The sequence below is a fragment of the Lutjanus erythropterus genome, chromosome 15 (genome assembly GCF_056507025.1).
Source record: "Lutjanus erythropterus isolate fLutEry1 chromosome 15, fLutEry1.hap2, whole genome shotgun sequence".
Lineage (NCBI taxonomy): Eukaryota > Metazoa > Chordata > Actinopteri > Lutjaniformes > Lutjanidae > Lutjanus > Lutjanus erythropterus.
Genome location: NC_139331.1, coordinates 8524671 through 8551095, shown reverse-complemented (window position 1 = coordinate 8551095; position 26425 = coordinate 8524671). Strand labels below are relative to the sequence as shown.

Below are 26425 nucleotides of genomic sequence, written 5' to 3'. Positions count from 1 at the left end.
ACTGAGCTATAGGGGCGCCCCCCAATTTTTAAACTGCTCCAGAATCATTAGGTTATGCAGAGAACCGTATGAGTCAACCTACGATCAAACTGAGTGGACAACTCACGACCAAACTCCAAATGCGACTTGTCGCCTCTTTTCCAACTTCTAAAACGCTGGCAATAAGCTTCAGGCAGCAGCTCATATGCCTTGAGGACAGCAGATTTTATCACAGCATAATTCAAGCCACCACTGTTACTCAAAGCAGAAAAAACCTCCTGAACCCTGCCTGTCAACACACATTGCAACATGAATGTGCGGGTGGAATCAAGCCACTCTCACACTTCAAGCAAACGTTCAAACATGGAGAAAAAAGTTTAAGGATCTCTCTCATTAAATCTGGGAACAAGCCGCAAATCACTCAAATCATCTGCCCTTCCTGAGACGACGCTTGGAACAGAAGGAACATCATTAAGGAGGACATCGGCAGCAACTTCACCCTCACTAATCGGCAGTAACTTCTGTCTCTGCAACTCCAGCTTTGCCTGCTCTGTCTCCTGGCTCGTCTTCTCTACTGCAACCTCCCTCTCAGTCTCTAATTTCATCCACAACAAGAGCAACTCCTTTTGCTGCTTAAAGGACAAACCAGCTCCTGACGGCGGAGTCAAGCCCCCCATGCTCACGGACCAAGACACAGCCGCAGCCGTGCCCTTTAAATTCACCATCACAGTCTCCTTAACTCTTTTACCACTGACATCAACCTTATAATACTCAACAGTTTTAACCAGCTGATCCTTTGTACACTCATCCAGAAACTCTCCAGCCGGAGCTTCAACAAATGCTTTTACTGCATCAGCCATGATTTACAAATATTTGCAACCACACAGGAAAACGAGAATGCAATGTGTTAGACCCACCAGTGTGAACAGCAGGCAGATGCAGCCTTTAACCGGAGAAAGTCCCCCACTATCTGACTGCCTAACCAGGAATATACCTACATAGCTCCCCCCTAGTATTCATGAGGCGTAACAGCGGGTATTTATGCACTAGCAGCCCACTGGCCCGAGACAAGCAACCAGCTAAACTGGTAACCACCCTGGAACCACGGATGTGCTCCTGAGCTAATTTAGGGAAAGAGGAGCTCTAGCCACTGTACCCAAACCCTAGAAGGGACTACAAGCTACATAAATAAAAGTTATTATTCTTATAGAAGTTATTACTGCACCATTGTGCTGACCCAACTTGGCTAACCACTGGCCTGCTAGCCCTCAGTCAGTACATGTCCCTGAGTTGGCTAGCTTTCTTCCCGGGTTTTCCAGTCTGTCCTATTGTTTTCCTATGGAGAGAGCATTGACCCCCTGACTAGGCATCCTCCTTGCGGTGAGCCTTGAACAAATTTTTTTGAACAAAGGCCCCTTCAGAGTCCCAAGAGTCTCCTTTCTGGGGAACTCGTCTAACCAACAAGACAAGTCCCCACAAGAAAGCAAGACTCCAGATGATGCCAAGGCTCCACGTTGTACCACTCTTTTCCCCCCAGCTCCCTGGGGACCCCGACTGGGGTCTGACGGGCGCCCAGCCTTTGCTGCCACAGTCACAGCCACAACGATTTTTTGGGGGGCATGGCTCTGGTGTGGCATGCAGTTTTTTACACGCTCAGTCGACCTCGTCGCAATGAGTTTTTGGGGGGGCGAAGCTGTGGTGGGCGCAGGTTTTTTTACGTGCTCAGTCGACCTTTTCATAGCGGTCATGGTTCGGCCAGCAACTCCTGAGTCTGACTGGCATCTGATGTGTGCCCCACCTTTGCTGCAACAAGTTTTTGGGGGGCGTGGACATGGCATGCAGTTTTTTACGTGCTCGGTCAACCTCGCTGCGATGTTTGCGGCATTGGACAGCTCCTCCTGACTCCGGCTGACATCTGATGGGCGGCCAGTCCTCATTGCGATGGTCATGGTATTGGCTGGCGCTGGGGCATGACTGTGATGAGCGCGCAGTTTTTTACGTGCTCGGTCGACCTTGCCGCGACCGTCGTGGCTCGGCCAGCGCCTCCTGTGGCTGCATGGCATCTAATGGGTGCCCGACCTCACCTCAACAAGTTTTTGAGGGGTGTGGTTGTAGCATGTCATGCAGTTTTTTACATGCTTGGTCAACCTTGCAGCGATGGTCACACCTCAGCTGGTGCCTCCTATGTCTGCCTGGCATCTGATGGGCACCCAGTGCTTGTTGCGATGGTCGCAGCATCGGCCGGTGCCTCCTGAGTCCGACTGCCGTCTGACGTGCACCCAGCATTCACTGTGACAAGCTTTTTGGGTGCGTGGCTGTAGCGTGGCGTGCAGTTTTTTTATGTGCTCGGTCAACCTCACCATGACATTCGCAGCATGGGACAGCGCCTCCTGAGTCTGGCTGGCACGACGGTCATGGCATCGGCTGGTGCCTCCTGAGTCCGACTGCCATCTCACGGGCGCCTGGCCTTTGCTCAGTCAACTTTGCTGTGATGAGTCTTTGGGGGCGTGGCTGTGGCGGGTGTGTAATTTTTTACGTGCTAGGTCGACCTTCTTGCAACGAGTTTTAGGGAGGCGTGGCAGCAGCTGGTGCCTCCTGAGTCCGGCTAGTATCTGATGGGTGCCCGGCCTTCGTTGCAACAAGTTTTTGGGGGGTGTGGCTGTGGCGTGCAGTTTTTTACGTGCTCGTTCGACCTCGCCGCGATGGTCACGGCTTGGCTAGTGCCTTCTGTGTCCAGCTGGCATCTGACTTGCGCCCAGCCTTTGCTCAGATGACCTTGTCACAACAAGTTTTTGGGGGGCGTGGCTGCAGCAGGCGTGCATTTTTTTACGTGCTTGGTCGACTTCATTAAAATTAGTTTTGGGGGGCGTAGCATTGGCTGGCGCCTCCTGAATCCGACAAGTTAGTCTAACTATTATGCACTCAAAATACAGAAGTTATTTTTACTTTCAAATTTGATCTTTATTTTACTTCGTTTTTTTGAGGCAATGAGTTTGCATAATTTTTTGAGTACACCCACTTATTAGATTTTACAGTGCATAAATAATCAAATATAGAAATCAAATATACCAGGGAACAATATTTAACATCATCATTATAGGGGGACAATATGGCAATATGTGTACAATACGTACCCACAGAAATGGTTGGATATCAAAGTCCTCATTGAGGCCTTCTGGGGCCAATGTACCCAGGGTATGTATCTTGAACAGGTCTCGTTTCAATAACTTAACCTTGATGTCACTCCCTCAATGATACAATACCAATATATCTGAGAACAGTGAGTAAGGACATACAATACTGTCCTTGCATGGACTGAACTGAGGTCTTACTAGGTAAGGAAAAAAGCTTTAGGCTGTTAAAGGTTGTTATTTCTTTAGAAGACTGCTGTTGTATTTATATATGGTGAATTAATGTATTAAGTGCTCTTAATTTTTGCAATAATATTGAGAATCATGGAACCCAAACAGACAGTCAATGTGACTTACATTATCAATGACATACATCCCTGCTATGAATTAGATAATAGAACCTTCATATTTACAAGTAACCCTTCCATAATATGTGTTTTTGCATATATTTTCCTTGGCTTATTATCTGTTGCAACAGTATTTGGAAATCTTCTTGTAATAATCTCCATCATTTATTTCAAACAGCTGCACATCCCTACAAACTACCTCATCCTGTCTCTGGCTGTGGCCGACCTGCTTGTAGGGGTTTTAGTCTTTCCTTTCAGCATGGTATTCTCTTTAACATTGTGCCTGTTTCGTAATGATTTATCTTGTAAATTACGAGATGGCATTGATGTAGCACTGTGCACATCTTCTATTCTGAACTTATGTTGTATTTCCATAGACAGATATTATGCAGTGTGTCAGCCCTTGACATACAGAACTAAAGTAAGTGCTCGTGTTACTGTGATCATGATCCTGGTGTGCTGGAGTATTTCTGTTCTAATCGGAATTGGCATAAGTGCAGGATTCAGCCAAGGATGTGGACAAAAGTGCTCAGTTGATTTTGTAGTAGCAATCATTATGGGCCCTCTTTTCTCCTTTTACCTCCCAGCGATCATAATGCTCTGTATCTACCTGAAGATTTTTCTTGTTGCTCAGAAACAGGTGAAGAGCATCCAGAGCACAAAGTCTGGAGCAACAGTCAGTAAGATGGAGAAAAAGGCCACCAAAACTCTGGCTATAGTTATGGGAGTTTTTCTCTTGTGCATGATTCCTAACTTTCTTCTTGTTGGTGTTTATCCTATATTTAATAAAATCCCACCACTTCCTGTAGGTGAAACACTTCACTGGATTACATTGTCAAACTCAATGCTGAATCCCTTTATATATGCTTTCTTTTACAGCTGGTTCCGGTCAGCTTTTAAAATGATAATTTCTGGAAAAATATTCCAAGGTGATTTTACTAACTCAAGACTGTTTTGATTATTTAATGTAGTGTTGAAATTTTAACATGCAGATAGGGCTGGACAATTAATCAAAATATCATCAAACTCACAGTATGGCCAAGTTCAAACATATCACAACATACAGGTATAAATGAAGCACTGTGATTTGACAGAGATGTCTGAACAAATAATATTCTCCAGAAGTAAGGAATATGCTTGTTTCCAGCAAAAATGACATTGTAATTTCTATTAAGATGAAATGTGAAAATTATAACACCCACTAAAATTGGCCCTCATGTCGCAAACACTGTCTGTTTTTTCCCCCCATACTGTTCAGCCCTAAAGGCGTGTAAAGGTTCTGCATGCATTTGTTTACTTAATACTGCCTATGCATTGTGTATATTTTTATTTAGCCAATAATGTTATACAAAAAACAAAACAAAAGAAAAAAAAATCAGCAAGATTGGTTTAATGTCATTTTACAAGATCTCACTGTAACACATAAACAACAGTGACTAAAAATAAAAGGTGAAACTGCTATGCAGATTAAAAATACATATGAATAAAATGTTTACTATTTGGATTTTGACAGTGTTGGTCAATTTTATGTACTGGAGAAGGTCATAAATATTATAATATACCGTAATATTTTGCAAAACATGTTATTTTGGTCATATTCAATCTCATTATATCAACGTGTATACCCTCTGTACAGTGTATAGGTGGCTATTACATGAATGTATCATATATCAATTCTGTTAACATTGCATAAATAACAGGGATTTTTATTATTTTATGTTGTTCTGAAATGCTAATAAAGTTTGAGAGATAAACATTTTGAAATACACTTCAATATTGAACACTGTCATTATCTTGTACATTCAGACAACAACAGCAACACTTGAGCAACAGTGAGAAAAAATGAAAAAGGGTGCTCCTATGTGAAAAACTCACAATGCTGTGTATAGATGAAATAAATACAATACCATAACTTTTTTTTTGTAAAGGTTTGTTGTGTACACTACTGTTGTATTATTAGAGTTCAGGTGCCACTAATCAGTCAGTCAATCAATCAATCAATCAATTTCACACAACAAAGAAAAGAACAGCTGGACAAACTAATAAACCTAACAATGAACATCAAGCACTTAGAGTTGCAACAATAAATTTATCATTAATTGACTATGAAATTAATTCGCATATGCATATTTTGGTCATCAATTCATCATTTTGAGTAAATAACTTCATTAATTAATGGAAAAAATGTTTAGCTGACAGGATTGTGACAGAATTAATAGATTAATTGTTTTGAGTCTTCTATTAAAATGCTGTCAAAATTCCCTGATTTCAGCTTCTTAAATGTGAATATTTTCTGGTTTCTTTACTCCTGCCTGACAGTAAACTGGGTTTGTTTGAAGATGTCATTTTGAGCTTTGATCAACATTTTTCATCACTTTCTGACATTTTATGGACAGATGAACTGATGATGATTGTCATTTGCAACCCCAAAAAATTATATATTAGGCAAACCAGTTTCACCATATTTTATATTGACGTAATCCAAAAGTAACAGGAAATATTCAAGTCACATTACTTTAAAACTGTTATAATTGGAGTATGTTACTGACTGCTGTATTAAGTCCAAAACTCTGCTGCCAGACTTTTAACAAAGATGAAAAAAGCATGCACATTACTTCTGTTTTAGCTGACCTGCACTGGCTTCTCATTTCTTTTAGAACTGATTTTAAGGTTCAGTTCACAAATTTTAAAATGAACTATTTCAGTTCATAATTCAAAATTTTGAACTAAATTCACAGTTCACAAAAATTAACTAGTTAATAGTTCTTTTTTATTTCAATATGTTGCTGCGAGCTATTATTTTTCAAAATTATTGCCACAGCCCATATAGAACCACAGACAGCAATTATTTTATCAGTTTTAACACTTAAATTATGCATCAAATGTCATCTTCGTATCCAATTTTGAATCCTTATCCAACCAGCGTTAGAATTGAGGGGACAGCATTTCCCCATTTTTACCGTCCATTCATTCCACACTAGTAGCAGCTGCAGCTTTCACTCCTACAGTATATTCTCAAAAACATGAGGAAAAACTTGCTGCTTGAATGGTCTTTCTTAATGAGGAATTATTAAAACAAAAACAGGAAAGTAGTCCTTAAGGTGCTTAATGTTTTTCAATTTCCACTTTACTCAAAGGCTGCAGGTCTCCGACAATATATTGCAAAACCCGGTTGTCCAGCTGCGGCTGGGAGATGACAATGGAGCAGCTACTGTACGCAGTTAATGGGATTTGGGTCGAGGATCTGTCTTGAGTCTCCGTTGGAGTGTCTTTTGATTTTTTATTCGCTTGCACATACCTACCCGGGTGCTTGAGTTCTAATGTGCCATTTCAGGTTTGCTGTTGATGTAACTGATGTGCAGAGTTGCTTTTTGAAACCCGCCGGGCAAAGTCTGCACAAAAATGTTAGATTTTTCCCATTGGAATCCTCACCGACCTCCTCATAAAACTGCTTTAAATGATCATACGAAGAGTCTGAGGTAGTGCTGCTGCTACATGTTGCTGTTGTTGTTGCCTCCATGCTGCTTTGTATTTTGATGATGCATGCGGCGGTGTGACACTGTGGTGAATGTCAGATTGGGTCTTTTTTCTGTTACATACTAAGCCCTGTTTACGGTGTGTTTTAGCTGGGTTTTCGCCTGGAAGGCTCTATGGAAATCTGGCACCCTATTGAACGAAGTTAAATTGAGAGAGTGTGCCGTTGTCACAGACATCAGAATGAACACGTTCACAGTAACGTTCATCAGGCAGAAATACTGTACACTGGTACACTGGTACACTGGTTTGGGTAGGACAACTATGGATACAAATGAAGAAGAATCAGAGAATCAGGTCTGAGAGGTTCCTTTAATTTTCATAGTAGGCTATTACACAAGTGATTAAGTGTGGTTCTGAAATAAAAACAAAGGAAAACATATCTCACAACTCACTTCAAATAATATGAATTCACAAAACTACAACTCAAAGATAATAACAATCTGCTCAAACAATCATCCATGCAGGCGTTTGACATGAACTCAGAGAACCAAAGTTATATCCGTAACCCAAATCGCGTTTACTCGTCAATTAAGGGAGCGCATGCATGATGCAGCAATAAATTACAAATACAAACTAAAAATACACAAGGAAAGGCAGGATAACACCAAAACAAACTTGCTCTACAGTTGAAGACGCAGGAGCAGGATCCTACCTTACTCACTCACGCACATCAATCAACAAGGAAGAGAAAGAAAGGGTTAATTGTTCCTGCAGGCTGAGGGGAGATGTGGCTGTCCTGAAGCTGGTGACGGGAATGAGCAGGTGAGTGCGCACTGCGCAGGTCCGTGTACACAGGGGCTTTCATACACAGCCGCCCCTGAATGTCTTTCAGACATGAAAAAGGGGAGAAAGCCAGTCAGGTTTTTTCTGGATTGTCATCATCAGGGAAGCTTGGAAGTGGAACCAAGCGGGCAGCAGGGCAAACATAAGTCTTATCCTTAACTTGGACAGCTGCTGTCCTGACTCGTCCATCAGCTCCAGGATAAGTATGTGTCACTTTCCCAATGGGTCAGAGGGCCCGTGGAAGCTGGGGGTCCATGATAAGGACCACCTGATCCACGTCCAGTGGTTTGCTGTCTCTGTTCCACTTCTGCCTCTTCTGGAGGCTAGGAAGGGAGTGTCGAATGAAAGACAACCAAAAATGGTCAGCCAGGACCTGGCTATGCCTCCAACGGCACTTCCCCAGGAGGTTACTGGAGTCATACATCACCTGGGGGAGAGAGGCATCGTGGCGTCCCATAAGGAGGATGCTGGGAGTCACTGGGTCCAGGTCTGTAGCATCTGAGGATAGGTAGCCCAAAGGCTTGGCATTCAGAATGGCCTCAACTTCCACAAGCACAGTCCGCAATACAGGTTCTGGAATGGACTGTTCTTGAAGAGTGACCTTGAGGACTGCTTTGATTGACTTCACTTCCCTTTCCCAAGTACCCCCAAAATGTGGGGTACTTGGTGGATTGAAACGGAAGGAGATTTTCTGTTCAGCCAGCTGGTCCTTCAGATGAGGGGCCATGGATTGGAAGGCCTCTCGCAGCTTCCGCTCTCCTCCAACGAAATTTGTGCCATTGTCCATAAGAAGTTCAGATGGTGTACCACGCCGAGCTATGAAGCGTCTCAATGCCATTAAGAAGGCATCTGAATCCAAACTCTCCAAGAGATCGAGGTGTACACAACGGGTGGTCATACATTTGTATACTATTCCCCATGTCTTTTCCTGACAGCGACCAACTTTGACCTGAAATGGACCAAAACAGTCCACTCCAGTCGAATAAAATGGAGGCTTGAATAGTCGCAGCTGGGGGGAGGTTGGCCATCCTTGGGATTTCAGGCTTGGCTCGCCATCGTTGGCACTCTTGGCATGAATGCTGCTGTTTTCGAATGGCCTCCCTTTCCCGCAGAATCCAGAACCTGCTGCAAAGTTCGGCCAGCACTCGCTCTGGTCCTGGGTGCAGGAGTGTCTGATTGAAGTCTTGGATCAGGAGTTTTGTGATGGAGTGGTGTGGATCTAAGACAATGGGGTGGATTGTGTCCATCTCAAGAACCTCTGACTGGCGCAGTCTACCACCTACTCTTAGTAATCCTGTGGCCTCATCATATTCTGGTGCAAGTGACCCAAGACGACTGCCCAATGGTAGAGGACGACCAGCCTTAAGGGCTTTCATCTCTTCAGGAAAGGAGTCCTGTTGGGCCTGCATCAAGAGGAGCTTCTCTGCTCTTATGTACTCAGTGGCTTCACAGGAAGGGCTGGTGCTGGCCACCCCATGAAGAGACCGGGCTGTAGCCTGTAGAAGTTCCTTCCAGGTGGTGAATTTGGCAACATCAGGGAGCTGTGGTACAGGATCAAGAGAGATGCTTCCAATGAAGGCGGACTTCTTTAGCTCGATGTCCTCTTCTTGGTCAGCTGCAGGTATGGTTGGCCACTGTTCTGATGGACGATGGAGGAACTCTGGTCCTCTTCGCCATCGATGTGGGTGTCTTAGATCTGCCAGGGATAGACCTTGTGTGATGTCGTCCGCAGGGTTGTTGGCAGAGTCCACATATCATCAGCTCTCAACATCTGTCAGGTTTTTAATCTCTGTGATACGGATTCCCACAAAAACCTTGTATCTACAGGATTCAGATCTGATCCAATATAGAACAGTAGTCGAGTCAGACCAGAGTATGACTCGCTTGATGGGTATGGTGAGTTCTGTCTGCAGGACTTTGGCTAGCTCAGCGCCTGTAAAGGCTGCACTGAGCTCGAGGCGTGGCATTGATAACTGTTTCTTTGGTGCTACACGCGACCGGGCAAGTACAAAGGTCATGTGGATCTGATCATGGTCATGTACAGTACGTATGTTGGCAACAGAGCCGTAGGCTCGTTCGGAGGCATCACAAAATATGTGAATCTCTCTAGTGGCAGTGGGATTGTCAGCACATGGTGGTGTGTAGCTTCTGGGCAGCTCCAGGTGTAGCAGATGAGGGAGCTCCTGTTCCCAGGCGATCCATCTGTCTGCCAGACTTTGAGGTTGGATGGGATCATCCCAGCCTCTTCCCTCCTTCCACACATCTTGGATTAGCACCTTGCCTCATGTAGTGAAAGGTACAGTGTAGCCCAGGGGGTCATACTGGCAGGCTAACACCTTGTAAATGTGCCGCAGAGTGGGTACTGAGGCTTCAACCGAGTGAGGTCTATACCCCAGGCGCGATTCTTGTCAACATTACTGTTCTTTCATTCTTACATTCTTGTGTTTGCTACACTGATTTGATGAGTAAATAATTTTATGCTGTCTTGTAGAAATTCAACGCCAGGTTTATGTGCTTGCTGGTTAGGGATAACTTAGCTTATCCATTATATTGCCAACAACATGGGGCCATACTGCTGCAATGTTACACTGAACGCTTTATGTAAATTCCTCACCTTTTGGCAAATTTGCTATTCTAAGTTCAAAGAGAGAAAAAAGTAGTCAGTGGCTACATTGGTGTGAATCTGATGAGAAACTGGGTGGGGGGTTGGGGATGAAGGGTGCTCAGTTCACAGTGTGACCTTATGGAGGTAGTTATCTGGGCAGTACCATCAACAAAGAGTACAGTGTGTTTATAGATATATAAAGTGTTGATATTAGTTTTGCACACTCAAGTAATCAAGTTAATCCAACTTTTGTGGACGCAATAAACAAGTTACTCTAACCATTGTGAACTTAAAATACACAAGTTAGTCTAACTAGTGTGCACTCGCAATTAAATTAGTTTAAGTATTGTACACTCACAATAAACAGGTTAGTCTAAGTACTGTGGACTCATGGACTTTTTCTGTGCTCGTTCGACCTCACCGTGACAGTCATGGCTCGGGCAGCGCATTCTGTGTCTGGCTGGAGTCTCACAGGTGCCCCACCTTTGCTCAGTCAACCTCGCTGCAATGAGTTTTTGGGGGTGTGGCTGTGGTGGGTGTGCAGTTTTTTACGTGCACAATTGACCTCCCTGCAGTGAGTTTTTGGGGAGTGTGGCATCAGTTTGCTCCTCCTGAGTCTGGCTTGGGTCTGACAGGTGTCCGGCCTTCGATGGGTGCCCAGCCTTCGCCGCGATGTATGCAGCATCGGCTGGCCCCTCCTGAGTCTGACTGGCATCTGATGGGCACCTGGCCTCCGCCGCAACAAGTTTTTGGGGTAGGCGAGTGTGGCTGTGGCTTGGCGTGCAATTTTTTATGTGCTTGTTAGACCTTGCTGCTGCTTGGCTCGTCTAGCACCTTCTGTGTCCGGTTGGTATCTGACTTGTGCCCGGCCTTTGCTCAGTTTACCTCCCTGCAATGAGTTTTTGGGTGGCGTGGCTGTGGCGGGAGCGTGTTTTTTTACGTGCTCAGTTGACCTTCCCACAGCGGTTGTGGCTTTGCCGGCAACTCCTGAGTCCGACTGGTGTTTGATGTGCGCCCGACCTTCACCTTCACCGAGTTTTTGGGGGATGTGATCGTGGCGTGGTGTGCAGTTTTTCATATGCTTGGTCAACCTTGCCGCGACATTTGCGGCATCGGACAGCGCCTCCTGAGTCCAGCTGGCATCTGATGAGCACCCAGTCCTCGTTGTGATGGTTGCAGCATTGGTCGGTGCCTCCTGAGTCCGACTAGCGTCTGACGGGCACCCGGCCTTTGCTCCGTTGACCTCGCCACAACGAGTTTTTGGGGGGTGTGGCTGTGCAGTTCTTGTGCTTGGTCGACCTGGCCACAGCAGTTGCGGCTCGACCAGTGCCTCCTGAGTCTGGCTTGCATCTGATGGACGCGACAAGTTTTTCAGGAGTGTGGTTGTGGCATGGCATATACTTTTTACGTGTTTGGTCAACCTCACTGCTATGAGATTTTGGGGGGCGTGACTGTGGCGGGTGTGTAGTTTTTCACGTGCTCAGATGACCTTGTCACAACAAGTTTTTGGGGGGCGTGGCTGCAGCAGGTGTGCAGTTTTTTACGTGCTCGGTCGACTTCATTAAAATTAGTTTTGGGGGGCGTGGCATTGGCTGGTGCCTCCTGAATCCGACAAGTTAGTCTAACTATTATGCACTCAAAATACAGAAGTTATTTTTACTTTCTGATCTTAACTTCGTTTTTTTTTGAGGCAATGAGTTTGCATAATTTTTTGAGTACACCCACTTATTAGATTTTACAGTGCATAAATAATCAAATATAGAAATCAAATATACCAGGGAACAATATTTAACATCATCATTATAGGGGGACAATATGGCAATATGTGTACAATACGTACCCACAGAAATGGTTGGATATCAAAGTCCTCATTGAGGCCTTCTGGGGCCAATGTACCCAGGGTATGTATCTTGAACAGGTCTCGTTTCAATAACTTAACCTTGATGTCACTCCCTCAATGATACAATACCAATATATCTGAGAACAGTGAGTAAGGACATACAATACTGTCCTTGCATGGACTGAACTGAGGTCTTACTAGGTAAGGAAAAAAGCTTTAGGCTGTTAAAGGTTGTTATTTCTTTAGAAGACTGCTGTTGTATTTATATATGGTGAATTAATGTATTAAGTGCTCTTAATTTTTGCAATAATATTGAGAATCATGGAACCCAAACAGACAGTCAATGTGACTTACATTATCAATGACATACATCCCTGCTATGAATTAGATAATAGAACCTTCATATTTACAAGTAACCCTTCCATAATATGTGTTTTTGCATATATTTTCCTTGGCTTATTATCTGTTGCAACAGTATTTGGAAATCTTCTTGTAATAATCTCCATCATTTATTTCAAACAGCTGCACATCCCTACAAACTACCTCATCCTGTCTCTGGCTGTGGCCGACCTGCTTGTAGGGGTTTTAGTCTTTCCTTTCAGCATGGTATTCTCTTTAACATTGTGCCGGTTTCGTAATGATTTATCTTGTAAATTACGAGATGGCATTGATGTAGCACTGTGCACATCTTCTATTCTGAACTTATGTTGTATTTCCATAGACAGATATTATGCAGTGTGTCAGCCCTTGACATACAGAACTAAAGTAAGTGCTCGTGTTACTGTGATCATGATCCTGGTGTGCTGGAGTATTTCTGTTCTAATCGGAATTGGCATCATAATTGCAGGATTCAGCCAAGGATGTGGACAAAAGTGCTCAGTTGATTTTGTAGTAGCAATCATTATGGGCCCTCTTTTCTCCTTTTACCTCCCAGCGATCATAATGCTCTGTATCTACCTGAAGATTTTTCTTGTTGCTCAGAAACAGGTGAAGAGCATCCAGAGCACAAAGTCTGGAGCAACAGTCAGTAAGATGGAGAAAAAGGCCACCAAAACTCTGGCTATAGTTATGGGAGTTTTTCTCTTGTGCATGATTCCTAACTTTCTTCTTGTTGGTGTTTATCCTATATTTAATAAAATCCCACCACTTCCTGTAGGTGAAACACTTCACTGGATTACATTGTCAAACTCAATGCTGAATCCCTTTATATATGCTTTCTTTTACAGCTGGTTCCGGTCAGCTTTTAAAATGATAATTTCTGGAAAAATATTCCAAGGTGATTTTACTAACTCAAGACTGTTTTGATTATTTAATGTAGTGTTGAAATTTTAACATGCAGATAGGGCTGAACAATTAATCAAAATATCATCAAACTCACAGTATGGCCAAGTTCAAACATATCACAACATACAGGTATAAATGAAGCACTGTGATTTGACAGAGATGTCTGATCTGAACAAATAATATTCTCCAGAAGTAAGGAATATGCTTGTTTCCAGCAAAAATGACATTGTAATTTTTATTAAGATGAAATGTGAAAATTATAACACCCACTAAAATTGGCCCTCATGTCGCAAACACTGTCTGTTTTTTCCCCCATACTGTTCAGCCCTAAAGGTGTGTAAAGGTTCTGCATGCATTTGTTTACTTAATACTGCCTATGCATTGTGTATATTTTTATTTAGCCAATAATGTTATACAAAAAACAAAACAAAAGAAAAAAAAAATCAGCAAGATTGGTTTAATGTCATTTTACAAGATCTCACTGTAACACATAAACAACAGTGACTAAAAATAAAAGGTGAAACTGCTATGCAGATAAAAATACATATGAATAAAATGTTTACGATTTGGATTTTGACAGTGTTGGTCAATTTTATGTACTGGAGAAAGTCATAAATATTATAATATACCGTAATATTTTGCAAAACATGTTATTTTGGTCATATTCAATCTCATTATATCAACATGTATACCCTCTGTTCAGTGTATAGGTGGCTATTACATGAATGTATCATATCATATCAATTCTGTTAACATTGCATAAATAACAGGGATTTTTATTATTTTATGTTGTTCTGAAATGCTAATAAAGTTTGAGAGATAAACATTTTGAAATACACTTCAATATTGAACACTGTCATTATCTTGTACATTCAGACAACAACAGCAACACTTGAGCAACAGTGAGAAAAAATGAAAAAGGGTGCTCCTATGTGAAAAACTCACAATGCTGTGTATAGATGAAATAAATACAATACCATAACTTTTTTTTGTAAAGGTTTGTTGTGTACACTACTGTTGTCTTATAAGAGTTCAGGTGCCACTAATCAATCAGTCAATCAATCAATTTCACACAACAAAAAAGGCACAGCTGGACAAACTAATAAACCTAACAACAAACATCAAGCACTTAGAGTTAGAGCAACAATTAATGTATCATTAATTGACTATTAAATTAATTTGCATATGCATACTTTGGTCATCAATTCATCATTTTGAGTAAATAACTTCATTAATTAATGGAAAAAATGTTTAGCTGACAAGATTGTGACAGAATTAATAGATTAATTGTTTTGAGTCTTCTATTAAAATACTGTCAAAATTCCCTGATTTCAGCTTCTTAAATGTGAATATTTTCTGGTTTCTTTACTCCTGCCTGACAGTAAACTGGGTTTGTTTGAGTTGTGAACAAAACAAGATATTTGAGGATGTCATTTTGAGCTTTGATCAACATTTTTCATCATTTTCTTACATTTTATGGACAGATGAACTGATAAAAGAATACAAAAGAAATGGGGAACCCGCCTTTTTTTTTTCTATAACATACAAAAAGTACAAGGCACTATATTTGACCACAAAAGTCCAGCCCAAGCTGACTCAGAGCGGGTTGGATATATCCGTGCATAATTCTGCACACTTCAAACTTCAGAAACTCTCTCTCATTGTTTCATAGCGGGACAGAGGAGCGAGAATGGGAGGAGGAGATGAGGATTAGGTGGGAGAGGAGAAGGAGGAGGAGCACTGCTCCTCCACCTGGCTCAGGTGGGCCAGCGGAACCAGGCAGCATGGCGGCTTGACCGGATCGGTTCACCGTGCAGTTTTTTCCGTGCTCGATCAACCTCGCCGCGACGTTTGCGGCATCAGACAGCGCCTCCTGAGTCCGGCCGGCATCTGATGGGCACCCAGTCCTCGTTGCGATGGTCGCGGCATCGGCCGGCACCTCCTGAGTCTGACTGGCGTCTGGCGTGCAGTTTTTTACTTGCTTGGTCGACCTTGCCGCAACAAGTTTTTGGGGGGCGTGGCTGTGGCATGGCATGCAGTTTTTTCCATGCTCGTTCAACCATGGTCATGGCTCGGCTAGTGCATTCTGTGTCTGGCTGGCGTCTGACGTGCACCTGGCCTTCGCTGCAACAAGTTTTTGGGGGTCGTGGCCATAGCGTGGCGTGCAGTTTTTTACATGCTCAGTCAACCTCGCTGTGCTGTTCGCAGCATGGGACAGCGCCTCCTGAGTCCATGAGTACCTGACTGCAGACCTCCAACCTCCACGGGTGACAGGAAACACGTGACCTCCACAGCGAAAGATGTTTATTTTTGTTTTTTCCCATATGAAGGCCGCATTCTGCATAATCACTATTTCTTATGAGTTTTCGCTGTTTGGTTCTTAAAATTTGCAATTTGCAAATTAATAAAAAAGGCATATATCCACATCATTTCTTCATTATCTATTTTAAAAGGCTAAATGCTTCACATAGTATTTTAAATTGCATCTTCGCCCCATCCCACTTCCATCATTAAGACACATTACTACAATTCACTGTTATTTTTATTCATGAATGGAAATGAAATGAGACTAACAGAGGATGGAGAAACTGATGATCGAGTCTTGACGGTAATCCCAGACCTGTGAACGATCTAGCGAGTCTATTAATAACTTCTGTGTTCTATAACAGTCCATTAAAAACACACCACGATCTAACGCAATGCATGGCCAAACGTCAACCTTCAGATTGGGCTATGGGATTTGTGAATCACAGTTTGTGAGCCAAACTAAATCCAGTGCTAACGTTAGTTTAGCCGTTTGTGGAACAGGCTGATAGGTACTTTCCATTCACCTGTCTATGATTTACCTCACAGTGACCCATTAACTGAGGAGGTGCTCCCTTGCGGAGGTCCGTCATGTTGCCTATTTTTGTTTTTTTTTTACTTTCATTGGTTTATTCTTCATCTTTAACAAATACAGTTTATGCAAACATTACAGCATGTTAAAGAATAGGTGATATTTTAAAGACTTATTATTAACTTCATATCCTTAAATAAGTAAATTATTGTATGAAGCCTTTAGAGTCAGTAGACTTTTAAAATATTTCATCCATGTGCTTATTTTTAATGTGCGAGTTTTAAGAATGAAATAATGATTGTGCAGAACGAGGCCTTCACATGGGAAAAAACAAAAATAAACATCTGTCACTGTGGAGGTCACATGTTTCTTGTTAACCGTGGAGGTTGGAGGTCTGCAGCCAGGTCCCTCTCCCTGAGTCTGGCTGGCACGACAGTCACGGCATCGGCTGGTGCCTCCTGAGTCTGACTGGCATCTCACAGGCGCCCGGCCTTTGCTCAGTCAACCTCGTCGCGATGAGTTTTTAGGGGGCGTGGCTGTGGCGGGGGTGCAGTTTTTTACGTGCTCGGTTGACCTTGTCGCAACGAGTTTTTGGGGGACGTGGCTGTGGCGAGTGTGCAGTTTTTTACGTGCTTGGTCAACCTCGTTGCAACGAGTTTTTTGGGGGCGTGGCATTGGCTGGCCCCTCCTGAGTCCAGCTGGGGTCTGATAGGTGCCTAGCCTTCGCCACAACGGTCGCGGCATCAGCTGGCCCCTCCTGAGTCCGGCTGCCATCTGATGGATGCCTGGCCTTCATGGCAACGAGTTTTTGGGGGCTGTGGTTGTGGCATGGCGTGTAGTCTTTTATGTGCTTGGTTGACCTTGCCATGGCAGTCGTGGCTCGGCCAGCACCTCCTGAGAGTGGCTGGCGTCTGACGGGCGCCCAACCTTGCTAAGACTAGTTTGTGGGCGTGGCACTTTGTCGTCTCATCATCAAACAGGAAATTGCCATAAGTTTAGCTCAAGCGATTGGCTGGCTTGGCCAGCGCCTCCTGTTTCTGGCTGACGGGTGCCCGACCTTGCTGCAATGGTCGCGGCTGGGTCAGTGACTCCTGTGTTCAATTGGCATCTGATGGGTGCTCGACCTTGCTGTGATGGTCATGACTTTGAGATGAATTTGTGGGTGTGGCATGGCATGGCATTTTGACATCTCGGCATCTAACAAGAAATTGTTATATCTTTAGTACAAGGGATTGGCCAGCTCGGCTGGTGCCTCCTGTGTCTGGCTGTCATCTGACGGGCGCCCGACCACACCACAATGAGTTTATGGGTGTGGCATGGCCTGGCAGTTTGACGTCTTGCCATGAAACTGGAAACTGCTGTAACGTTAGCACAAGGGCTCAGGTGGCTCGGCCGGTTCCTCCTGTTTCCAGCTGGCGTTTGACGGGCGTGGCATGGTGTGGTATTTTGATGTCTCTGCATCAAACAGGACATTGCTATAACTTTAGCACAAGAGCTCCGGCCGGCTCGGCTGGTCTGTCTTGGTCATTAGTTTTCTTTGGCTTGTTTTTAAACATTTTCAGTGGACATCTTTTAAGCAAAGAGACCGGTGAAGGATCTGCTTCCTCTGCCACTGTGTGGCACTGCTTTTTTCAATATTTAGACGTCTGCAGGTCATGGGCTTTGTATTTCAAGTCTACACAATTAAATTATTCATTGGATTCATTTGCAAACACACACACACACACACCCACACCCACCCACCCACACACACACACACACACACACACACACACACACACACACACACACACACACACACACACAGAATGTTAATACCAACATCTGATTGGATCACCAAAGTTAGTCTTTATTTATGTAATGAGATAGGGATTGATAAGTACTTAACCAGGCCCAAGGATCCTTATAGTGGTACAGTAACACACTGTTCGTGCATGGACTACATCGAGGAGTCACTTGGTGAGGAAAAAGTCTGAATGAAAAGGCTGCTTTTATTCAGAAGATTGCAGTTGTTGTAGTTGTGCATACATGCTGAACTAAATATCATTTAAATGCTCTTGATATTGTAGATTGCAACTGCAGAAATCAAGAGGCATGGAACCAATGTTGACTGTCAACGAGACTTACACTATCAATGACATACATCCCTGCTATGAATCAGATAATACAACCTACGTATTTACAAGTAACCCTTCCATAAGATGTGTACTAGTATATCTTTTCCTTGGCTTATTATCTGTTGCTACAATATGTGGAAATCTTCTTGTAATAATCTCCATCATTTATTTCAAACAGCTGCACATCCCTACAAACTACCTCATCCTGTCTCTGGCTGTGGCCGACCTGCTTGTAGGGGTTTTAGTCTTTCCTTTCAGCATGGCATTCACTGTAACATTGTGCCTATATCATGAAGATTTATTTTGTAAAATACGAGACAGCTTTGATGTATCACTGTGCACATCTTCTATTCTGAACTTGTGCTGTATTTCCATAGACAGATATTATGCAGTGTGTCAGCCCTTGACATACAGAACTAAAGTCAGTGTTCGTGTTACTGCGATCATGATCCTGGTGTGCTGGAGTATTTCTGCTCTGATTGGAATTTGCATCATAATTGCTGGATTCAGCCAAGGAACATGTGAAGAGATGTGCTCAGTTGATATTGTAATAGCAAACACTATGGGGCCTGTTTTCTCCTTTTACCTCCCAGCGATCATAATGCTCTGTATCTACCTAAAGATTTTTCTTGTTGCTCAGAAACAGGTGGAGAGCATCCAGAGCACAAAGTCTGGAGCAACAGTCAGTAAGATGGAGAAAAAGGCCACCAAAACTCTGGCTATAGTTATGGGAGTTTTTCTCTTGTGCATGACTCCTTACTTTCTTTGTATTGTCTTTCAGCCTTTAGCTTATATACCTCCACCTGTACCTGTAATTGAAACACTTAACTGGCTTACATTGTCAAATTCAATGCTGAATCCCTTTATATATGCTTTCTTTTACAGCTGGTTCCGGTCAGCTTTTAAAATGATAATTTCTGGAAAAATATTCCAAGGTGATTTTACTAACTCAAGACTGTTTTGATTATTTAATGTAGTGTTGAAATTTTAACATGCAGATAGGGCTGAACAATTAATCAAAATATAATCAAACTCACAGTATGACCAAGTTCAAACATATCACAACATACAGGTATAAATGAAGCACTGTGATTTGACAGAGATGTCTGACAAAAATAATATTCTCCAGAAGTAAGGAATATGTTTGTTTCCAGCAAAAATGGCATTGTCATTTTTATTATGATGAAATGTGAAAATTATAACACCCACTAAAATTGGCCCTCATGTCGCAAACACTGTCTGTTTTTTTCCCCCATACTGTTCAGCCCTAAAGGTGTGTAAAGGTTCTGCATGCATTTGTTTAGTTAATACTGCCTATGCATTGTGTATATTTTTATTTAGCCAATAATATAATAGAAAAAAAATCAGCAAAATTGGTTTAATGTAATTTTACAAGATCTCACTATAACACATAAACAACAGTGACTAAAAATAAAAGGTGAAACTGCTATGCAGATAAAAACACAAGACTACATATGAATAAAATGATCACTATTTAGATTTGACCAATTTTGGTCAAATCTATGTGCTGGAGAAGGTCATAAATATTACAATATACCATAATATTTTGCTTAATATGTTATTTTGGTCATATTCAATCTCACACCCTCTGTACAGTATATAGGTGGCTGTTACATAAATGTATCATATCATATCAATTCTGTTAACATTGTATAAATAACAGGAATTTTCATAAATTTTCATAAAATACAATCAAGGGGGTTCAGATATGTGATGTTAAATGCATTTCGGATGCCAAAGCATTGCATTCTACAACTCTTGAAAAATATCACTGTGAACATTTTACTTGCATGTTGCATTTACAGCATTGACAGCTGCACTGCCTTGCTGGATATCATTCCTTTGGGTGACCCAGTATTATTTTGCCAGAGCCCTCTGCACATCCCCTCATTTTTTTGCATAGTAAAGGTGTTACTTCATTGCAAGATACTGACTTAGAACTGGAGTTGGTCCCTGGGTGCTCCACAGTGGCTGCCCACTGCTCTTAATGCTTAATGGGTCAAATGCAGAGAACCTAAGAGAAAGGGTGCGGGCTGGCCCAAACACCTGGTACACCAAACCACCAGTATCTGTATCAGTATCAGTATGCTGGCCCTGTGCACTCAACTTTTAAAAATGGGCTCTTGTCACCTACAAGATGTAGGGTGGGAGGTTGTAACACTAAGGAGGCTCATTGTATGCCCCCACATCGCATTACACTTCCGTGTAGGCTTTCCAATCAGATATTAGCATACAGAGGTTTTTTGTGGGTTTCTCCTGTATTTTGTGGCCATCTCTTGGTGCCCCCCTTTGTGCGATTTTTGCCCAAGCAACAAACATATAAACAAATATACGGTATCTGATAGACGGATCCATAAGTCTTGTACAGTCTGACACAGACCCAGGTCAGGGTGCAAAGGTACAAATTGCATCTTCAGTTTAATATTTTGCACCCTCAGTTGAAATTTCAATATAAGTGTAAGGCTGTAGGTCTGACACATGGTCTCCAAGGTTTACCTCAAGAAAGGTCATGTCACCATAAAACTGCACCCAAACATGATGAGTACAATTTTCTAACAGGTAAGAACAACTGAAATAAATAATTAAGAAGGCGACCACATCAGTCCAATGCTGTTTTAGTAATAATTCTTATGTATCTCACCTCATACATGGTCACAGAGTTTAGTAATTAATGCTACACAACAGCATCTGTACTACTGTGTGTTTCAAGGATAAATAGAAAGTTGACGAAGAGATAATCCCTGGTAACAAGACATCTCCTTCACAAATAAGCAGAATATGGAGTAACCAACCAGTCTGTTGTATCTAAGCTATTATTTTGAGAAAGTTTCTTTTTATCTTTAGATACTAAATCATTATTTTAAGATACTAAGTTATTATTTTAAGATAGTAATTAATTTTTGGAGAGACTCTCTCAATTTAATGACTTTAATGATGTTTCATAGAGAAGAGAGGAGAGGAGTGTAACCCACAACTGTGTAGAGCAACCTAATGCTTCATTATCATGTGATGTCCACAGTCCTTTTTTACTCTCATCCTGTGTGTCCTGTCTCTGCTGCAAGTCTGAAGCCCAGTTTTACAGCAGTTCATACCAGGTTCAAAATGTGACCAAGCACTAGTTCATTAGTTCATGCATTTCACTTGAATCTCAACAGATGACACAATTGTCTAAAAACTGACAGATGAAAATGGCACAGTTATCTGGGACAGTGCAGACAGGGCATCAAGGGCACTGTGGCCTTAGGGCATGTCAGTTTCTGAGGGGCACAAGACTAAATTGAGGACTCCTGCTCTCTAATTGCTCTCTCAGATCCACATATTGTACTAGAACAGGACCAGACTCGGTCCCACTTAACCACATAAAACTTGGCTCTGATCCCATACCGTCCAGGGTTGGTTCTCAGATCCCAGGATCAGGCTACTTGATATGCATGTACAGATAGATGCATGTAGAAACTCTCATGCAGATAGCTCATCATGACTCATCACATCTAGGTTGTGTGCAATCATGATGCACACTTTCCCACAAATGATTTGTTGGTTGAAGAATAAATCACTTATTATATTTAGGTACAGACATACTTCATCATCAGAGATTAATCTCTTAAAGCAAGTGGGATTAGAAACCATGATAGCAAGCTTCATGACAAGCAAAAATAAAATGACAGAGTCTTATGTCTTCTGAGAAAGCTGTTACTGCAGGAAGCGTTTATATGTGTATACTGTAAATGTCTTTATTTGAATTGCTTGAACCACGAAGCATGGACGTCCTACTAATTTTAACAGAACTTATATTTTCCAGGGAGTGTTTGTATAAAATATCAACTGAAAAATTAACTGATTTAACCACAGCTAAAAGCTATAGCTATATTACATGCCATAACTAAATAAATAAATAAATAAATAAATAAATAAACAATTAACTTGCTAAATTTAAAACTGATTATGTTCTGAGGGATTAATATCTTTTTATAAATGTGTCTTTTGACAAAAGTTTTATGAATCTGATGAAAATAATGTCTATGCATATTTCTGTTTATGTACATATACACAGTTTTCATAGTGAGGCTACACAGAGATTCCCAAATGGGAAACAAATATGTCTGTGTGGGACAATGTGGGAGACATTTCCAATGGTGGGAGGTAGTCTAAAACTTTGATATAAAAAAAAAATAAATGTGGGTCCTTGTGTCAATATGTGGGACGATGGTATAAGGAATAAAAATGCGGTCCAGTCCCACATAAACTGGGAAACCTGGTCACCTTACCTACCTGTACGGGTTTGGATCCACATTTTATACAGACAGCTGGGTTACAGGTCTGTCAGTCTGTTTAACATTATGTGTGAAAAGACCTTGCTGTGATGGGACAGTGCTGAATATGACAGAAGTGACTTGGAACAGTTGCTGAAGTGCACCGGTGCCAACCAGATATGTTTCCCAACTGAGACATGTCCGACATATCTTGGTTCTGCATGGATATGAGACTCAGCTTTCAAATTATAGAGGCATCTGTTTTGGGTTTGGGTTCTGTCATTTATCAGTTCTGCATGAATCCAGATCCCAGCTTTCAAACAATACACAGGTATGATTCAGATTTGGGTTGTATATTTCTGAGTCCTTTTGAGTTTGGGTTGTGGGCCTGTGGAAACCTCTAACTGGTAAAGCTGTTATTCCAACAAACTTGGGATGTTGTGTAAAATGTAAATAAAAAGTGAAAGCCGTGACAGGGGTGTGAAGAGACTGGGAAAATTTTGCAATTCTCAAAAAATGCTATATCAGTTAACTGATAAGGTGACAGTATCATGACTGGGTATTAAAGGGGCATCCTTGAAAGACAGTCGTTCACAAGCATGGATGTATGAAAAGCATGAAAAATTGTGTGGGTTAATAGTCCAACCGTTTAAAAACAACATCTCTCAACCCAAAAGTGAAAGGAATCGAGGGATTTCACAATCTACAATCATAATAGCACTGAAAGATTCAGAGAATCCAGAGAAATCTCTGCATATAAGGTAAAAGGCTGAAAACCAACACTGAATGCCTGTGAACATTGAGGACGGAGGTCAGGCGGTCTGTTTTCAGCATGCCAGGTTTGCCTAAAGGCCAAAACACACCATAGCTGGACGCCACGTGTCAAAGCAGCTGCCCACATCACTTTCTATGGACAGGCCCACACTGGTGCCCCTGCTTGCAGCTCTGTAGGACTTCATGCAAATGTCCTATTCCCAGCGCCTGAAAGAAACGCCTGTTCACCCCGAGAAACACCTGTTTAGTGCTTTAATACAATGCTGGTCGGACTATAGATGTTATTTACTTGGTGTTTCTTGCTTGTCATTGTAATTTCACCTGTTCCTCCTGTGATTCAAGTCCACTCTCTGCCTGCAGCTGCCTGCAGCCTGTCTCCCCTGCAGCTGTTCGCATGGCAGCTCAAATTTCTCAGCTCATTTCTGTCTCTCATGTGTGCAGAACAATGGAGAGATTAGAGCCTCTTTACATACACTTTTGCTGTTTTTCTTGACTTGGTTTGACTCAGCTCAGCACAGCAGGGATTCACATCTCAGTGCTGCCAAGGTGTTAGTCTTTTAGTTCATATGAGCTTATCTTTAGTCAAGCAGCTAATGCTGGACATTTTGCCTCCAATAAATTCTTCAGTTCCCTATTGTTTTGTTATGTAAAAGCTTTTCTTATCAAGCAGCAAACTCAGTAAGTGTTGTTTTGAGAACAAAAATGAAAAAAATGGTAAAATAAAGCAGGAACCTAAAAGTACAAACAGCGACATGAGAGAAACTAAACTTAAATCCATAAAGATTCATTTAGAAGCTAGAAAGTCCTGGAAGTTGAACACACAAATACTTCTACGGACCACTTTGTCTCTGCTCTCCTTCACAAACACATGCTTGTTTGAGGGGAGAGATGGAGGCTCAGAGATGCTGAGCGTCTTGGATGAGGGTGATGTGCCACGACACGGTGCTTCCCATGTTTGTACATGACAGCAGATACCGTGTGTCACATGACGTGCCACGCTGCTGCGCTGGTGGTGTGTTTTAGCCTTAAGAAGAAAGGTGAAAACTATACCCAACTCCACATACCACAATTAGCTACTATTTAACAAGGAAAATCTGTTGTACATCATGTTGTCACCAGCTGTGACAGTGTTCACAGGGGTAACACTTATACTCTTACAAATAGCTACACGCAAGTTAGCTAGATCTACATCATATGTGATGATGATGCTAAACATTGAAACCTTTCTCACTATGCCCTGTTGCCATACTGACCCTTTATTCATTACGGCAAAACGTGGTCCTGGAGACACCTATTGTTGCAGGAACTACCACTGAGGCAATTTTGAGTACTTTGCCCAGTGTTTAAATATCTGGCCAAGTTCAGTCCGATCCAGGCAAAAATACTGTCTGACTTGTACTAATGTAGAAACGATTTACTCATGGGTCAGAACGTCAACATGTTCACTGCCATTGTGTTTGTTGTGATTCCATCCTAAGATGGTCTGCGTGTTTGTCATTATGGTAAAATGTGGTCCTGGAGACGCCTACTGTTGTGGAACTACCACTGAGGCAATTTTGAGTAGTTTGCCCAGTGTTTACATATCTGTCTGCCTGTCTGTGGACAGATTTTGCCAATATGATGGCATCACAACTATGCACAACACATAAAACTTTACAGGTGTGGAGTTGAGATCAAAATGAAAGCCAAATTTGGTCTGACCCCAGCAAACCTGTCCGACTCGTACTAACATAGAAATGATTTGTTCATGGGTCGGACCCTCAGCATGTTCACTGCCATTGTGTATGGTGTGATCCCACCCTGAGAAAGTTTCTAGTTATATGGAAATGTTGTTGCTAATTTTTGTGCTATGAAACATTGTCAGCAACTCAGGACTGAAAGCTTTTGTTGATCTAGTGAATCCCAGCTGATTATAACTAAAGAAAGCTCAAATGTTTTCAAAGCCACCTTTCAGCAGCTATGCAAAACAGCATAGATGTTCTCATTATGTATTGTGTGCAGTTCTTATATTTCAAATATACAGAAAATAAATATACCCGATATGTTCCTGAATCCTACATAATAATTATGACAGTTATTTTTTCTGTCACCATGTCATGTCACTGTTGTTACTTAGCAGTTTTTGTTTTGTTGCTTGGAACTTTGCTGGAAACATTTTACATGTAAACATTACATAATTGCCTAGTGACAAGTTAGTTAGTGATTACACATGGTGCTTGGGGACAAGGAGAGCTCTGTGCATTAACAGAGCAGCTCAGGGACCGAAGACTCAACAGTCATTCACACCTCTAATAGGAGAGTTTGCATCATATCATTGCATCAGACGGTAAACAAACTGTTAAGGCAAATTAAAGTTAAGAAAGTTGGAGTTTAAGACCAGATATTTAATTTCAATAATACAAATAAAACAGTTATGCAGTTTAATGTCTGACTCAAACAATGAATTTTTCTTTGTCATATGAAAAATGGTTGACACCAATCTGCCTGACCGCTGAGTGTCATTCTACTACAGAAGCTGAAATCTTAAAGGAAAAATGATGGATCTTAATCTATAAATTGTGCCCATCATTTTGTGTATCATGAATAGTAGACTTTACAGTTTAACTAATATTTGGGAAGAACTCATAATTCAAGTCAGCCCTGTCCTCCAAAGTATGTAATTAAATATTACTTTTCAGCTGGAAAAACTGTGAAACAAATGTATGGAAAAACATTACATGTGGAAATAAACAGAATATAAGGAAATGTCTTGCTGTCACATAAAAGTCACATAAAAAAGTTACATGAAAAATATATGAAATAAAAGGACATTGTGAAATGTTCATATACTGGCAAATTGTTTCCCCATACCATTCCCTACAACTACAGCCCAATTAAAGCTGAAATTTAAAATTTTGTAACTATTCTAAACTCACTTA

The 26425-nt window shown here is 41.9% G+C and overlaps 3 protein-coding genes across 4 annotated transcripts; all 3 read left to right on the top strand.

The window, feature by feature from the left end:
• The first annotated feature begins 3434 nt into the window (after window positions 1-3434).
• On the top strand, window positions 3435-4764 carry LOC146314021 (trace amine-associated receptor 1-like). Its single transcript, XM_084737632.1, has one exon. It carries the CDS (start codon window positions 3435-3437, stop codon window positions 4413-4415), a length of 981 nt encoding a protein of 326 aa, XP_084593758.1. The 3' UTR covers window positions 4416-4764.
• A 5756-nt stretch (window positions 4765-10520) lies between these two features.
• On the top strand, window positions 10521-13596 carry LOC146314020 (trace amine-associated receptor 1-like). 2 transcript variants are annotated; one of them, XM_084737643.1, is made up of 2 exons: window positions 10521-10529; window positions 12559-13596. In XM_084737643.1, exons 1-2 carry the CDS (start codon window positions 10521-10523, stop codon window positions 13525-13527), a joined length of 978 nt encoding a protein of 325 aa, XP_084593769.1. In that variant the 3' UTR covers window positions 13528-13596. The 2 variants fall into 2 exon arrangements, with proteins under 2 accessions (XP_084593769.1, XP_084593768.1); XM_084737642.1 differs by lacking the exon at window positions 10521-10529 and having other exon boundaries at window positions 12544-13596.
• A 4834-nt stretch (window positions 13597-18430) lies between these two features.
• LOC146314019 (trace amine-associated receptor 1-like) lies at window positions 18431-19423 on the top strand. Its single transcript, XM_084737604.1, has one exon. The coding sequence runs from the start codon at window positions 18437-18439 to the stop codon at window positions 19421-19423; it is 987 nt and encodes a 328-aa protein (XP_084593730.1). The 5' UTR covers window positions 18431-18436.
• Window positions 19424-26425: the final 7002 nt, after the last annotated feature.

Bases quoted from the DNA above. Each gene is read 5' to 3' on its own strand.
- LOC146314021 (XM_084737632.1), top strand. From the start codon at position 3,435: ATGGAACCCAAACAGACAGTCAATGTGACTTACATTATCAATGACATA.
- LOC146314020 (XM_084737642.1), top strand. From the start codon at position 12,544: ATGGAACCCAAACAGACAGTCAATGTGACTTACATTATCAATGACATA.
- LOC146314019 (XM_084737604.1), top strand. From the start codon at position 18,437: ATGGAACCAATGTTGACTGTCAACGAGACTTACACTATCAATGACATA.